Below are 15,184 nucleotides of genomic sequence, written 5' to 3' on the forward strand. Positions count from 1 at the left end.
CGTCTACTCTTCTTTTTAAGTCAGTTTTACAAATTATATAGCACCATTTCAGTGACATTTTGAAATATTTGCTTATACATACATTCGTCTGCAATAATAAATATTTATACGTTTGCCATCATAAACGAAAACTGATTAAAATCTCTAAAATTACATTCATAACGTATGAAAATAAGCTTGAATAAACTGAAACAGATTTATCAAAAAATCGAATTATTATTCAACTAATCAGTAAAGATTTCGGCATAAATTCAACATAAAAGTAATGCTACCAAGCTATTGAAATTGCGTTATTATCTAAAAATTATAAAAAGTATATAGACAAAAAAGAAAACGTGCAAATTCTACATTCATAATCTACTTATGAATGAATTAAGAAAATGGTAATCATTCATTGCATAAATTTCAAACTTGAACATTATTAATTTACAGTAATCAATGACTGCCAAAGAAACGAAAAGCTGATAAGTCTTTAACTTGATATTTTCATTTAAATTCATTTACAATTATTCAGATCAAAGAAATAAAAAATAACAAATACAATCATACTGTTGTTGCATTTCAGGTAAAAAACGCGGAACAAAATGCCGCATCTCTCTTGTCGGTTCTATGCAGACAAATATCCTCAAGTCGAAGATACCGTTGTCGTCACTGTACGGTCTATAGCTGAAATGGGTGCATATGTTAGCCTTCTGGAGTACAATAATATTGGTAACTTACTCTTTTTGAAGCTTGAAATTAATTTATTTTAATGCTCATTTCAAAAAATTCAACTACCCTACGACATTACCTAGTTAGCCAGAAGTCACTGTTCAACAACATTACATTCGTCATGGAATTGTATTTGAATACGCATTTCTAGACTTGTCTAAAACATTAGTTTATATTAATTATTTAGAATCAAGAATGAACTAAGCATACTTATAGACTAGACATAACATATGATTCCATGATTATTGCAATTGATGTAAAGGCATTAGTTTGATTTTAGAAGGTATGATTTTGCTGAGTGAATTATCACGCCGTCGTATTCGATCAGTGAACAAGCTTATTCGTGTTGGGCGCAGTGAATGCGTCGTTGTCATTCGTGTTGATGAAGATAAAGGTAAGCTGTGAAACTTACTTGATTCTATCTAGTTCTCTTTATTTAACAAATTGAGATGGCAAATTGTTTGCTTCCATTTATCAATAGATATTATTCGTAAATTACGTCAGGTGATTTTTGCAAAAATACAGTATTTTGAGTCATTTAAGATCTCATTACAGTATGCTTTTTTTGATATTTTAACAAATCAAATTATCTTCACTGGATAAGTAATAGTTTGTTTAAAAATGTATAAAACCTCTAGGATATATTGATTTATCAAAACGAAGAGTATACACGAAAGATTTGATTGAATGTGAAGAACGATTTGCCAAAGCGAAAGCTGTGTACAGCATCTTACGTCACGTTGCCGATCAACTTGGTTATGATTCTGACAATCAACTTGAAGATTTATTAAATCGTACCGCATGGCACTTTGACCGAAAATACAACAAAAAGGCAGCTTCGTATGAAGTATTTAAAAAAGCAGTCAAGTAAATATACGTTGATTTTTAAAACAACTGTATCGTTTTACAAATTACCGTAAAAATGAGAAAAAAAATTTTTTAACAGTGACGAAAGCGTACTTGATGAATGTGATATTGACGACGCGACAAAAGAGAAAATATTAGAAAATATTCGTAAACGGCTTACCCCCCAGGCAGTGCGAATTCGAGCTGGTAAAGTAACCATCATTGACATTTCAGTTGGAAGTGATGATGCTTATCACACGTTGGTTCAGATGTCGAAGTGAGTTGTTTCGGCTATGATGGTATCGACGCTGTGAAAGCAGCGCTCTCTGAAGGTTTGAAATGTTCAACAGAAGAGATGCCAATCAAGGTAGAGTAGTAAATCTGAGAAAATTAATTTTCCATAAATATGAAATGATAAATTTTTTTTGGTTTGTTTTTTTTTAAATCATTACCATCAATTTCAACAGATCAACCTCATCGCACCACCTCTGTATGTGGTGACGACGAGCACTTTCGAACGAACCGAAGGTTTGGCTGCAGTAAATGCAACACTGGAACGTATCCGTGAAAGCATTGAAAGCAACAATGGGCGCTTCAGAATCATATTAGCTGTAATTTTGTGCTGCAAAGCCGATGATCGATCATCTTGTTTTTTCTCTGTGTTCTTCTTCTCTTCATTTTCTTTCCCTTCAATTTTCAGCCTAAAGTGGTTACCGATTGGGATGAAGAAGATATTAAACGTAAATTGGAACTGCTGGAATTGGAAAGTGCCGAAGTGCCGGGCGACGATGATGATGAAGAAACCGAAGGGATGGTGGCTCCTGCAGGTCTGGACCGTCAGTATGACAAAGAGCAGCACAACGTAGTACGAGAAAAAGACGAAGAAGAAGAAGCAGCTAGCGATGGTGATTGAAAAATTCAAAAGTTATCCTAATTGATTAAGTTATTGTAATTATCACTGAATGAAAGAAAAAGAAATTAAAAGTTTAAAAATGAGAATGTTTATTATTTGTAAAAAACAAACTGTAGCGACGGAATCAACAATCAGAAACGTTCCAAACTTCGAGAAGCAATAGATCGCAAAGAACCGTATACTTTTGACGGAGGTCTGCCTTAAAAAGTTCCAATTTAAAAAAGCAGCAAAAAAAAGGAAATTTTAAATACAACAAACCTAAAATTAAACTACAAATCGCGTTGCGTGCGAATCGTATATTCTGATAAGAACCGAGGATGTGAATTTTACTGTCGGCAACGACAATCCGAGTTTTGGTCACGTTCTCAATGGTGAACTTGGTTCGACCATCCTTGCCAACAAGGCGACCAATAGCCCTGGACAAATGGTCCCCTTTCAACGGCTTGACGTCGTTGATTTCGAACGACTCGACGAACAGATCGTCCAAACGAACCAACGCCAGGGCGTCTTCGACGCCGAATCCCAGCACGAACGCTTTGACAAAGTCGGCAGCCTTTTGCAAATTATTCAAATCCTCGGTTTCAGGACTGCGTCGAATTTCCACATCCCGCTTGCGGATGTTGAAGCGGATCTGCAATTTCAAATGCTCCACTATGGGCGTGTAGATTTTCGGCCAGTTTTCCTTCAACGGATTGAAACGATGCGCCGGAACAGAAACTCGGCGATACTCGTCCGTCTTGAGCTTCTTGTTCAAACGCTTCTTCTTCCTTTTCTCTCTATTTCCACTGGTCACTTCTTCCATCGGTTCCATATCTACTTTTAAAAAAACAAATAAAAACAGCTGAAAACAATTCATTCAAAGTAATATATAATTTCGATCAAACATCGATCTGAATTTTATCTTAAAACCAATGCACAATCGTTATTTGCTCTTCCTTTTTATTATATCCATATTTAACACGTTTCATGAAGTTATTCATATTGCCAAATGATTGTTTGAAGCATTAAGCAGAAGAAGCAAACAGAAAAAAATTACACCATTTTGTTGAGCAAGTGGGTCTCCTCTTCAGCGCACATCAACAAGACACTGATCGCTTTAAACATGTGCATACATACGATTGCGTTGATTTTTCGTACCAATGACTTGAATGATTATACATTTTTGAAATATTCATAATTGACAATCTGTGAAGATCGACCCAACTTTTCCTCAAGTGTTTTCATCTTGGACTCTAATTCAGATATTGTATTCTTAAAATGCCACTCTCGGAAGGCAAAATTTCGTTCCAAGTTTCGACTGTAAAGTGCCAATCGCTTTCTTTCTTTCCGTAACGTGACCAATTCATGCTCTTTTCTAGACAATTTTTCCAAACAGTGCAACGTTGGATAAGAAGCTTCTCTGCCATTGCTCAATCGACCAATATGATCCACGGTAGAGCATTCACTACTCGGTTAGGTGGTTGGATTTTCATTCACCACTGACTTGTTATAATGGTGTTGTAATTCTTTCTAATGAACGTATACGTTGCTTTTCCAATTCCATTTCCATCATTTGCAACCGTTCTCAAAACTGCGTCTGTCATTCTTCCGCTATGATGCAGAAATTTTTTCCATTTCACGCATCAAAATTTCATACCCTTTCAACTTCAACTGATCTTTCGAATCTTCATTCAACTTTTCATCTGGGCATTCACTTTCACGCTGTAATTATATTTTAAAAATTAAAAACCAAACACACAAACACACATATATATTCTAACCTTGGAATTGGTAATCTTCCATAGTTTTCAGTTTCAGAAACTGAATCTTCTTTTTCTTCGCAACTTCCTTCTCCGTTCCTCTTCCAACTGCTTTTTGATCAAATTTGAATTTGAAAAGCGCCAAGCACTGTGGTCAGTTCGGCAATTTTCTTCTCATGAGTAGCTATACGAGGATAACATTCCTCATTCCTGCTCAAACTAAAAACTGCTAAAAGTAAACAATTATTCAAAATGCATCCTTACAATCTCAAACTTACATCTTAAATTCGTTTCAATCCTTTAAAATGACCATTCATTAAAATACAATTTAAAATTGATTAACAACAAAAAAACGCACTATTTCTAAATGATCGAATATAAAAGTAAAATCAAAATTATGCCCCAGTAAAACAGAAATTTATTTACAATTTAAATGCTAAACAGCATCACAATAAACAGATCAAAAATCACAATTTAATAATAAAGGAGAAAAATGTTTCACGCGCTGTGTTACCTGAATTTCAAACAATTGTCGACGTAATGTTTCTGTTTCTTTTCGCAAAGTTTCAAATTTCTTTGACAATATCTCGTGTCGTTTCTCTTTTTCCAGAATAAGCAATCGTAATTTTTAAGTCTGAAAATAAAATTTTTTAATAACTTTAAACTAATTCCAGGGGAAGAGAATTCACTTCTGGATTGGAAACATTTTGCGGTTCATGTTCCGAACTGGATTGGAATAACCATGACTGTTTCGAAAACTTTCAACGCTTTCCTCAGCTAAACAAACAAACAAATATATTAAATTACCAAAACAATCAAAACCTCAACCTCTGCAAAACGTCCTTCATACTGTGTCGCCTGCTTGTCCACTTTTCAACACTTGCCCAATTGACGAGACCTGTATGCAATGGCACCTGTACGAAATTACACAAAGCCACGCAAATTTCACTTAGAATCTTCTAATTTCAATTCGTATAATATCTTTTCAAAAATCCTAAAATCATCGATTACAATAAAATTATGATAATACAATAGAATAAAAAATATAAGATAAGAGAAAATACAGTAAAAACAGTATCACACAAATGTGCCACACACAAAATTAAAAACAAAAATAACATCACAGTAAAATTACAGGCTGAATTTAAAAAAATTGTTCGGCACAACATAAAAAAATAAAAGTATTTTTTGTTTAATTAAATTTGATCATTTTATTTAAATACTCTGACATAAATAACTTATATTACTATTAAACGAAATGACACAATGTCAGCGTAGGGCATATGTTTGTTCCATCTTTCAGCTACTTGGCAAAGATTAATAAATTTAATTCACATAAAATTATCAAGCATTAAGCTTCAAACAATTCTTATCAAATCATAATAATCAACTCACCAGACAGACAATTCACATCAAACAACTATCATACAGTATGAACAAAGAAGCAGATAATCAAGGTTAAAGATGATAAATGAAGTCATTATTTAAAGTTTATAATTAAAATTTCAGTTTATATAGCATCATAACTTTTAATTTGTATATGGAAATTATTATAGGTTAAAATATTTTACATTATTTAGTCTTTCTCATCTTCATTAAATATTGTGCTTTTTGTAGTATTATCTTTTCCATATTGCACCATAATGATGGATTAAATGTTATTTAATAGTCAATTGTTGTTAAAGTTTGCAAAATTCATGCTTTAATAAAAACCATATTGAGCAGTAGCAGAAAATTGATTCAATAATGGTGTACATTTATGAAATGAAACTCAAACGCGTACACTAGGTAATTTAACTTGATTTTAAATAAACAATTTAAAATTTACTTAGAGATTTTATTTGATCCGTTAGCTTTCATCAACACTACTTTGTGACGATTTAATGGGCTTTTTTTTCTATTTCAATCATTGAGCAACAGCAGCAGCAGCAGCAATCGATGGTCAGCATACTACTACGTACAGCCGATGATGATTTGAGCGCCATCTATTTGCTTCAACGTATCTTGCATGCAACAGTAGAAGCAATTGCTTTGAGACGAAGCCGACTTGTAAGCCGGCTCAACGAGATGACCATCCAACGGATGGAACTGCTTCGACAAACTCTGCCCTTCGGACGTTGCTTATGGTCGGCAAAGCCGAAGCGAAAGCAGCTAAACGATAACGATACTACTCCAATAGCAACAACGAGACGATGGAATGCCAATGGAAAAGCTGGCGATGATAAAGCGTCGGTTGAAGATTTGGCTAATTGCAACGTGATCCAAGAATCGCAGATTCAAGCCAAAGTTGACGATTCAACATTTGTTGACCGAATTTTGACGCTTTTCCATTTGCTTCAGAACAAAATTACCGAGTATGTATGTAAATTGAATTTTGATTTTCCATTATAAAGCAAGCAAGCAAGTTATTAATTGTTGAATGATGCAGTAAATGTATTTCTTGTTCAACACAATTATGTAGAATAGTCGTACTTGGGATCAATTTTACACCAGATGAAGTTGTATCAGTGTCGAATTGTTGGTTTAGTTAAATTAACTAAATAATAGAATTGTAAATGAACGACAACAAAGCATAATCTTCCATGTTGTAAATTATTGCGTAAACTGAGCTTGTTATAAAATAAAAACGTGTGAAATCAATAAAAGAATTCCAATCTCTTCAATCGGTACTAACATGACAGCCAGGTAATTTAGGAATACAAATCTGACAGCAGGAAGACTAGCATTTTCCATTAATAAGCTCAGCATTGTTAAAAATAATTTTTAGATATTTTTTCACATTTCTGCATTCATCCAAATCATGATGGAATAATAAGTTTTATAAATTCACAAACTTTTCAAATGAATATTTCAAATGGGTTGGTTTTCATTTGAATTGGTCCACTTCAATTTTTTAACAAAAATGTTGCCAGATGGCAAAGTCAGAGTATTTATTTATATTCAAAAGAAAAAAAACCGATCGTTAATTCCAATTTTAAATTAACTTTTTTTTTGAAAAAAATTGCCCTGCATTTTACCGAGTGCAAAAATTTTTGATTGACAAACACATGTTACGTCTGTTTGCATAAGCAAAACAAATCTACTATTTCAGCATGGAATTGATGAGCAAATTTTGCAGATATTTGAAATGTGAAATTTTCCATGTCAACGCATCCGCTGCATGAAATTACTGAATGCACGTTATTCGGAAATACTTTTATAACAGTTGCGGAAATTCAATAATTTATTCAAAATGAACATTATAATTGAAAAGAAACTGATAAAATGAACATTTTAATCTAAAAAAAAATATATATATATACGGTTGTCATTGAATATACATCTATACATCCAATTTCAACTGTTCAACTTTTGTATAAGTATTCTACAGTAAATTTTTCAAATTTAACATTACAGTATAGATGAAACTGTATTATATTATATAATTACAGTAAATACAGTATTATATAAATAATGGAGAAAAGTAAAAAGCGTGAAAGTATTTTCAGTAGAAACTGTATAAAAATTTATGACCATCGATCGTATTTTTTATTTTGGAAACACCTTTCTTCTCGTTTGTCATTAGAGAAAAACAAAATTTGCGTAATCTTCTTTGCTGAATGATTTTTTTCTTGTCGTTTAAATTTAAACAGCTTCACGTTGAACAACAGGCTGCTACAATTTTCACTTTTAATTTTCAACTGAATAATCAAAACTCGTCAATCCAAGTTGACACTTGAAGAAGTCGAGTGGACATTGATTTATTCTTTTTGTAATGAATAACCAAATGAGTGGTTGATTTGAAACGCATCACTGAGAACGAGAGCCATCAATCTTTATCGATCAATTTAAATCATGCTCGATAAATTTTTACTGAAACATTTAACCCTTCAGTTTTTTCTTCTTCTAAATTCAGATGGTGTTAAATCAATTTTCATATTCTCGATTAATCATTATTCATTATTATTATTTTGTTATGATGGAAAAATTCATTCATTTGTTTGATATATATTTTTATGATGCTTTTGAGAATAAAAAAAACAAAGAGAAATTGTGTATTTTAAGCAAATTCGAAACATTCGGCACTGATAAACTTCAACAAGCTGCTGAAGAAGCAATTTACGAAGCATTTGGATTCAGCATTAAAAAGTGCAATGAAAGTGTGTTTGTGAACAAAGGCAAAATTTATCCCAATCAAATAGTTTGCATTTATCCTGGTAAGTAAGATTTATTTGCACATTGTACGTTTACTCGACATTGTATTCATTAAAAAATGAATTATTAACCAAATATTATGTTTTTTTAAACACAAATATTTATTTGTGTTGTTTCATTAGGGAAATAATTGTTGAGGACATGACTGGTACAAACAAGAATGTAAAAATTGTTGTTCATTTTGTGAATTTTCCAAAACAATCATGTCATGAATTGTATTATTATGTCATGCATGAAAAAAAAGTTCTCAACAAAATTCAAAATGAGTTTAATGTGAAAATTTATGAATTTACAATATTTATCAATTGAATAATAGGTACTGTATACAGTCCACAACAAACAAGATTATGCACAAGTTGCAACAAAAAATACGTATACATGTGTCAAGATGGAACGTTGGTCGACGCAAATGATACAGGTGTCGCCAGACTCATTTACAAGTAAAAAAATATACACAGAAACATGAGTGGGAATTTATTGCGGTTTTCATTTACTCTTTTTGAAGATCTTGCACATACAGAGATAGACATTCGGATTCGTTTTACAACGACATGACTTGGATGTCCTCATCTCCGGTGAATCCACTAGCTGTTGGACAATATGTGGAATACGGTAAAGGGTATATTTATTTAAATTTAGCATTGAACAAGCACGGCAACTCTGCTTGTAGATTGCAATGGTATAAATGTACAAGCGAAAGAATTGGATTTGGAATTGAACAACTTGGAAGGTGGATTGAGGAAATTTTTGCCTATTCTTCGCTATTTCAACTGCAGCAACCGAAATAAGCAGAACAACGTGATTCGTGTTGTAGTTTTCGTTTCGACCAAAACAATCTCAGCCGGTGAAAAGTTGAAGTGCGCTTTCAAGACAAAATCCGCTGAAAACAACATCAGAAGCTGAAAAGCTGACAACATGCACAATTTTGTGTTTGAGAATTGTTTCACTTTGAACATTGTGACCATGGAAGAAAAGTTGAAGAAACCATTTTCCGCACCTGAAGATATTTAAATTTATTTCAATTGCTCCAAGTGAATATTAAATTAAATTTTAAAAAATAATATAAAACATATATATATATTTATTTATTTATTCCAATATATATTTATATATTTTTAACTGCATGATGAAATGAAGACTTGAAAATCAAGTATGCATAAAATTTTCAATGTTCATTTTAAAGTATTAGCTGTGATTTGGTTTCCATTTTTGGGATGAACTCTGGCTCTTCTGATTGGAATTTTCGAATCATTTCAACGTGTCAAAATCTATCAAACTCAGGCTCATAGTAAAAACAACAACAACAACAACAGTAATAATAATAATAACAAGAACAGCAATAGTAACAGTAATTATCCCCCTCCCCAGCTCTCAAAAAAAGCACAGAATAGTTTCATTCCATCCTCTTGAAAAAACCATCATCAGCGTTCAATTTTCAAACATTAAGCATAATGGCATAATTTCAAATTTTCAAAAATAATAACAAGAATAATAAATACTTCAGTGGAATTTTCGATACAATGCAAAAATAATAAAAACACAACCAACAATAAAAACTATGCAACAAATTGTCGTGATTAATGAAAACTCAATCAGACCAATGTGTTCTATGGGCTGTTCTTCGGGAAGTTGGTTTGTGGCGTTCAGCATGAATCCCAATGTCCAGCCAATTTCAGTCGAATCAATCTACAAAATTTGCATTAGAAACAAAACCACTCGAACAATTAATTAATGAATAATCACGATTGATGAAAATTTTCACTCACTTCGTTAACAAATTCAATTTCTTGAATTTGAGCATCAGAAAAATGATAAGCATCTTTGAACAACGTCAACGAATAGAGACCAGTGAAACAATAGGTGGACAGGAAAGTTTTTTTGTACGGATACGCGGCCGCTTCGATGGATGACCAAGATTTTTCACAATAATTTTGCACATTTTCAAAAAATTTGTTATAACTACAACCGGATGTACAGTTGAAAAATTTGGCAGTCCAATACATGCCAGAAAATGCCTAATAAAATGATAATAAATTGTCCTTATTTGCCGTGCAATGCAATTAATCAAATTCACCATGAATTTTCCTCGTGGTTTTGGAATTTTCGCTTTTTTAACTGAACAAGCCGAAGTGTCGAGCATGTAACGGATTTTCTTCAAACAAGAGTGCGGATCAGAAGAACCACGAAATACATAATTCGGCAAAACATTCTAAATATTCAACAGCTGAATATAAAAACAACACAAATAAACAAACAAACATTTGGTTTTTGGTTAAGTGAACACGGCATCAAAAAAATTTGTTCACTCGTCACGTTCAGGGTGTAATTGAGTGGCAAACAGGGATGTAGCGGCTGTTGATTTGCCGTGTCCTCCTGTTGGGATGAGTTAATTTATGCGAAACAGATTTAAATAAATAAATAAATAAATAGCAACAACAATTTACTGCAACAATTTGAGCTTGAATAATTCGTTGTACTTCGTTCACACCACAGCACAAGTAACTGTCAACAAACAGATTGTACGTTTCACCAAACAACTTCAACGAGTAATTACGTTCGGTAAATTCACTGCTATTTATCTTAAAGTGTGCATAAATAAATAAATAAATAAAATACTATCAAAATTTGAACAATTTCAATGCAATATATATACTTCAAATATGATCTGCGTTGACGCACCGCCCAAATCCATAGCTCCAATTGTCAATGGTCGAATGTCATTTAATTTTGAGGCACTCTGAATCAAATCAAATCAATTAAACAGAAGAAACCATAGCTTTGGAAACAATTAAATGATAAAAAAATAAAAATATTAATAGTATTTACGTTCATTAAACGATGACTGAGAAAGTTCAACGTTATCCAACCGTAAATACCTTCATCAATACCACTTATGATACTGGCATTTTTGAAAAGAAAATTATACGAATGCATTGTATTGCTGACAGCATTTATTATTTTACAGCTGCTCAAAGGATCACGAATTCTGAAAAAACAATGATATGAAACTTTATGCACAACAACAACAACAACAAATATATAAATTACTCGAGAATACGCATGCCAGCCGTGGCTGCTAAATACATCGCTGTCGCAGAATGTCGCTTGGAAGGTACAGTAGCGGATGCATTGTTGAGGCAAAATATCAAAGAATTGCCTGCATCTGTAGGATTGTCAGTAAACGAAGATATTCCATCTTCTATAAAACAAAATAGAAATATGCAATCAAACGTTGACCCTGTTGAACATAATAATTATAAAGTAAGCAGATCAAATAAAGTAATTATAGATTGAAATAATTTTTTCTTCATTAATACAACACACAATTTACCTGTTGAGCAAGACGGTGCGTACTGTTTTATGACGCCAGTTTTATTTTTTCTCCCATTCCATGTGTATATGTATAAACCAGAATGACTAGAGCCGGCATCAATTATGATACCAAACTATAAAAAAACATGAAATAGACGGGGAAAAAATTAATAATTGAACGCACTTCGTCTGGAAGATCGCCAGATAATGCGAACAGTACAGATACAGCAGTCAGTCCGACCAAACTGATCAGCAGTGCCACAGAACCAAGCCACCACCAACTATTACGACTGCGACTGCTATCTTCACCTATGAAAAAATTATGAATAATATACATTGTGCCACTCTTATAATTGCTTGTATATGCATGTAATAGATGTTTTTTAAGGAAAAAAGTTTAAAAGTGATCAATTGAATAATAATAATCGGTACGCCTTACCCTGCAATACCATAGATTTGACTTTTTCATTGACATTGAATTGGTGAACAAAAGACATAGCTTATTAATCGGCAATGCTTTTAATGAGTAGCAGGTATAAAGCGTGTAAGCTTATTTTAAATGTTTCACAAAACTGGAAAATTGGCTAGCTATGACAATAATAAATCATAATTTTATATACCAATCATGCGGGATCATTTTTCCCAAAATCAAACAACTGTTATACGATTGTTGATTATTGTCCACTGGCAAAATTGAACTGTTTTACTTTTATTAAAGCTGGAAAAAATACAGGAGAAAAATAAAAGTGAATATTTCCAATCAATCAATCAGCTAACAACATTTTTCACACGCTAAAAGGCAGTGACTGTTGTTGAAACCAGTAGGCTAAATGCTGAATATGACTTTCTGAATGTCGAAGTGCAACTCATTCACCAAAGTCAACATCATCAATGGGGAACAATGTTCAATTTAACAAAACTTGACGTACAAATTATGAATAATAATAATAATAATAATAGTTTTTATTTTCTTAATAAACCATATCGCTTATTCCACTTGAAAGTTATTGGACAATTTAATTTGACAACAATAATAGTCAACTGTTCTCATTGAAAATCCAATGCCAATAAATAATTTCTGGTTTTAATCTTCTACAACCGGGTTGTAAGAAAATTCATTTTAAGCACAACCTCAACCGTGAATGATAATTGCTTCTTGCTAACCAGTTCAAACGGACCAGTCAAACCATATTACAACAAAGACGAATTACAAAGTGACAACAAATTGTACAATTTTTATTTATTTTTTAATTAATACATATGCAAATAATAATAAATATTTATGATCAATTCAAGTTTGAGCAATTAAGCGCTTAAAATACAAAAACCAATATATATCAAATAAATAATTTATCAAAAATTGGAGAAAAAACAATTTTATAAAAAATTAACATATAGATAAGTCAAAAAAGGAGGAAAAAACTCTAATTGTTTCAATTTGTATAAATTATACAATAAAAATTACAAAATAATTTATTTTAAGCTGAATGAAATAAATCAATAAAATCAAAGGAGGAAAAAAAAAGAACAAATCGACTTGATGATTATTGAAATTGACAAAATGATTTAAGCTGTCATATCTAATTGAAAAGAATAATCAAATGTTCTAATCATTAACATGAATTGCACATCAAACAATTTTGTCACATTAAATGAAGGATGAAAGATGTAACAGTATTTAAATTTTAATAAAGCAACAACAGTGGGAAATTATGAATTTTTAATAAAAACACTTTTTTGTCAAATATTTTCCCAGCTAAATGAAACTAGCCTGCGCAGTGGAAAAGCTTGCAAACGTGAATAACCAGTTGTTACGGTGTTGCAAATAATTTTGACTTAATAATCCGCTAATAGCGTTAAACTTACCGTTCGGCAAATGTCAAATAAACGAGAACAAATAGACTGCGCAAAAATTTAATGATCCAACGAAAACAATTATTAAAGCTAAAAATGATTTTTGATTTTTGAAGAAAAAAATTTTTTTCAATTCATTTAACAACTCGCATGATTACAAACAATGCTTTATTTGATTATGTTTGCATTATTTATTGTTCATCATTCAAATTATTCTAATACAATAGCAAAACTGAAATTATCAATGTTGAACTAACTGTTCATGCCAGATGTGCAATTTTCACAAATTTCACAACCGCACATCCACGTGAACCAAAAGCTTACACAAAATATCATTGCTATGTTTTTCTCGATTGAAATGTAAAATTGAAAAAAATCAAAAATTGATAAACAAAAATTCACACAAAATTAACCACAAACAAATCATAACTCTATACATGCGTGTTTGGATTTGCAAAGAACTTCACAATAAAAAAATATACACTTTTAAAATGATTGATAATAATCGAATTGAAATTAGCATCGTGGAAAATTAGCATTATCAAATAATTAGATACAGAAATGATTATTCCGCTTTGTTTGTTCATTACGATGACCGTTTCTGATCAAACAGAACGCTCATAATTATAACAATCATAAAATGTTGCTCATCAGTAATATGAAAAAAGGAGACAGGGAGAGAGAAAAAGGATAAATTATTTCAACTATTACTCACCACAAATAAACAGATAAAAATGAAATGACAAACTTATAATAAACAATTTCACCAATCAAATGCCATTATCATTACAATGAGTCATTTATAAATTGTATTATAAGGTAATGTCAATGAATTGTAATAATAATAATGCTGTACATATAAGCATGTATGTAGAAGACAACAGAAAATGTAGGTTATGATAAATTTGGTAAAGAAAACGAGTTCACTTTTCAAAAAGCATCATTGTCATTATTGAAAAAATAAAGTTGAGAAGAGGGACTGACTGACTGATCAATCAAACAGCTTCCAAATAAATTAGAAAAAAAAATTTTAATATAAAAAGAAAACCTTGACATGAATATTTTAATTAAAAAGAAAAACAAAACAATTATTATCATTACTGATTGCAATTAATTCAGTTATTTAAAATTCTGCTCTTTTTTAAATTTAAATTACCACTCACCACTTTTATTGGCAACAGAAGATATTTGTATACGGGATATGTCGTCGAGGCCGGGTGAACGCTTAAAATATGCCGAAGCGTTTGTAGTCATCGAGTCATTGATTGCACAATCTCAGTTTCTGATCATTTTGCAATTGCAGCTTTTCAGAATTGACAAACAACAACAACAACAACAACAACAACAACAACCGCATCATCGAAGAATACGAATAATATTAAAATGATATTGGTAGGTAAACAGGCAATTTTGCTGGTCACAGTATTCAACGTTGATCGGGTGTGTTTCGAAAAAGGAAAAGCTTATGAAATAAATTTAACATAAACAAACAACGAAACAGAAAAAAAATTTACATGCAAAATATTTTGAATAGCAAAAACGACGACGCAGTTTTGAACGGTTGTCGTTTAAATTCTCCGATTGATTGTTTCTGATTGCAAGCATACAACAAAAA

At 31.7% G+C, this 15,184-nt stretch overlaps 5 protein-coding genes across 5 annotated transcripts; 3 read left to right on the forward strand and 2 right to left on the reverse strand.

Annotated features, from left to right (window-relative positions):
* Positions 1-584: 584 nt before the first annotated feature.
* On the forward strand, positions 585-2,470 carry Tsp_07802 (eukaryotic translation initiation factor 2 subunit 1). The gene is made up of 7 exons (XM_003381216.1): positions 585-711; positions 992-1,105; positions 1,350-1,578; positions 1,658-1,764; positions 1,827-1,924; positions 2,025-2,168; positions 2,258-2,470. The coding sequence occupies exons 1-7, from the start codon at positions 585-587 to the stop codon at positions 2,468-2,470; spliced, it is 1,032 nt and encodes a 343-aa protein (XP_003381264.1).
* A 131-nt stretch (positions 2,471-2,601) lies between these two features.
* Tsp_07801 (RNA-binding protein Pno1) lies at positions 2,602-4,053 on the reverse strand. The gene is made up of 4 exons (XM_003381217.1): positions 3,947-4,053; positions 3,629-3,914; positions 2,729-3,311; positions 2,602-2,669 (listed from the first exon to the last, which is right to left on the reverse strand). Exons 1-4 carry the CDS (start codon positions 4,051-4,053, stop codon positions 2,602-2,604), a joined length of 1,044 nt encoding a protein of 347 aa, XP_003381265.1.
* A 2,094-nt stretch (positions 4,054-6,147) lies between these two features.
* Positions 6,148-6,600, forward strand: Tsp_07800 (conserved domain protein). Its single transcript, XM_003381218.1, has one exon. It carries the CDS (start codon positions 6,148-6,150, stop codon positions 6,598-6,600), a length of 453 nt encoding a protein of 150 aa, XP_003381266.1.
* Positions 6,601-7,350: 750 nt separating this feature from the next.
* Tsp_07799 (conserved hypothetical protein) lies at positions 7,351-9,306 on the forward strand. The gene is made up of 5 exons (XM_003381219.1): positions 7,351-7,388; positions 8,254-8,405; positions 8,720-8,843; positions 8,909-9,022; positions 9,054-9,306. The coding sequence occupies exons 1-5, from the start codon at positions 7,351-7,353 to the stop codon at positions 9,304-9,306; spliced, it is 681 nt and encodes a 226-aa protein (XP_003381267.1).
* A 40-nt stretch (positions 9,307-9,346) lies between these two features.
* On the reverse strand, positions 9,347-14,823 carry Tsp_07798 (ectonucleoside triphosphate diphosphohydrolase 8). Its single transcript, XM_003381220.1, has 12 exons — positions 14,733-14,823; positions 11,900-12,024; positions 11,735-11,849; positions 11,452-11,602; positions 11,230-11,389; positions 11,057-11,140; positions 10,848-10,982; positions 10,663-10,776; positions 10,478-10,612; positions 10,170-10,418; positions 9,961-10,089; positions 9,347-9,400 (listed from the first exon to the last, which is right to left on the reverse strand). The coding sequence occupies exons 1-12, from the start codon at positions 14,821-14,823 to the stop codon at positions 9,347-9,349; spliced, it is 1,542 nt and encodes a 513-aa protein (XP_003381268.1).
* Positions 14,824-15,184: the final 361 nt, after the last annotated feature.

Source organism: Trichinella spiralis (genome assembly GCF_000181795.1).
Source record: "Trichinella spiralis strain ISS 195 chromosome Unknown Scfld2, whole genome shotgun sequence".
NCBI classification, from domain to species: domain Eukaryota; kingdom Metazoa; phylum Nematoda; class Enoplea; order Trichinellida; family Trichinellidae; genus Trichinella; species Trichinella spiralis.

Bases quoted from the DNA above. Each gene is read 5' to 3' on its own strand.
- Tsp_07802 (XM_003381216.1), top strand. From the start codon at position 585: ATGCCGCATCTCTCTTGTCGGTTCTATGCAGACAAATATCCTCAAGTC. The intron at 1,765-1,826 runs GTAAAGTAACCA...ACGTTGGTTCAG, and splicing joins GGCAGTGCGAATTCGAGCTG to ATGTCGAAGTGAGTTGTTTC. The intron at 1,925-2,024 runs GTAGAGTAGTAA...CAATTTCAACAG, and splicing joins CAGAAGAGATGCCAATCAAG to ATCAACCTCATCGCACCACC.
- Tsp_07801 (XM_003381217.1), bottom strand. From the start codon at position 4,053: ATGACAGACGCAGTTTTGAGAACGGTTGCAAATGATGGAAATGGAATT. The intron at 3,915-3,946 runs GTGAATGAAAAT...CTAACCGAGTAG, and splicing joins ACCATTATAACAAGTCAGTG to TGAATGCTCTACCGTGGATC. The intron at 2,670-2,728 runs GTTTGTTGTATT...GAACTTTTTAAG, and splicing joins GATTTGTAGTTTAATTTTAG to GCAGACCTCCGTCAAAAGTA.
- Tsp_07800 (XM_003381218.1), top strand. From the start codon at position 6,148: ATGGTCAGCATACTACTACGTACAGCCGATGATGATTTGAGCGCCATC.
- Tsp_07799 (XM_003381219.1), top strand. From the start codon at position 7,351: ATGTCAACGCATCCGCTGCATGAAATTACTGAATGCAC. The intron at 8,844-8,908 runs GTAAAAAAATAT...CTCTTTTTGAAG, and splicing joins GTCGCCAGACTCATTTACAA to ATCTTGCACATACAGAGATA. The intron at 9,023-9,053 runs GTATATTTATTT...GCATTGAACAAG, and splicing joins TATGTGGAATACGGTAAAGG to CACGGCAACTCTGCTTGTAG.
- Tsp_07798 (XM_003381220.1), bottom strand. From the start codon at position 14,823: ATGACTACAAACGCTTCGGCATATTTTAAGCGTTCACCCGGCCTCGAC. The intron at 11,603-11,734 runs GTAAATTGTGTG...TTTGTTTTATAG, and splicing joins CGCACCGTCTTGCTCAACAG to AAGATGGAATATCTTCGTTT. The intron at 9,401-9,960 runs GTTTTTATTGTT...AAATATCTTCAG, and splicing joins TCACGACAATTTGTTGCATA to GTGCGGAAAATGGTTTCTTC.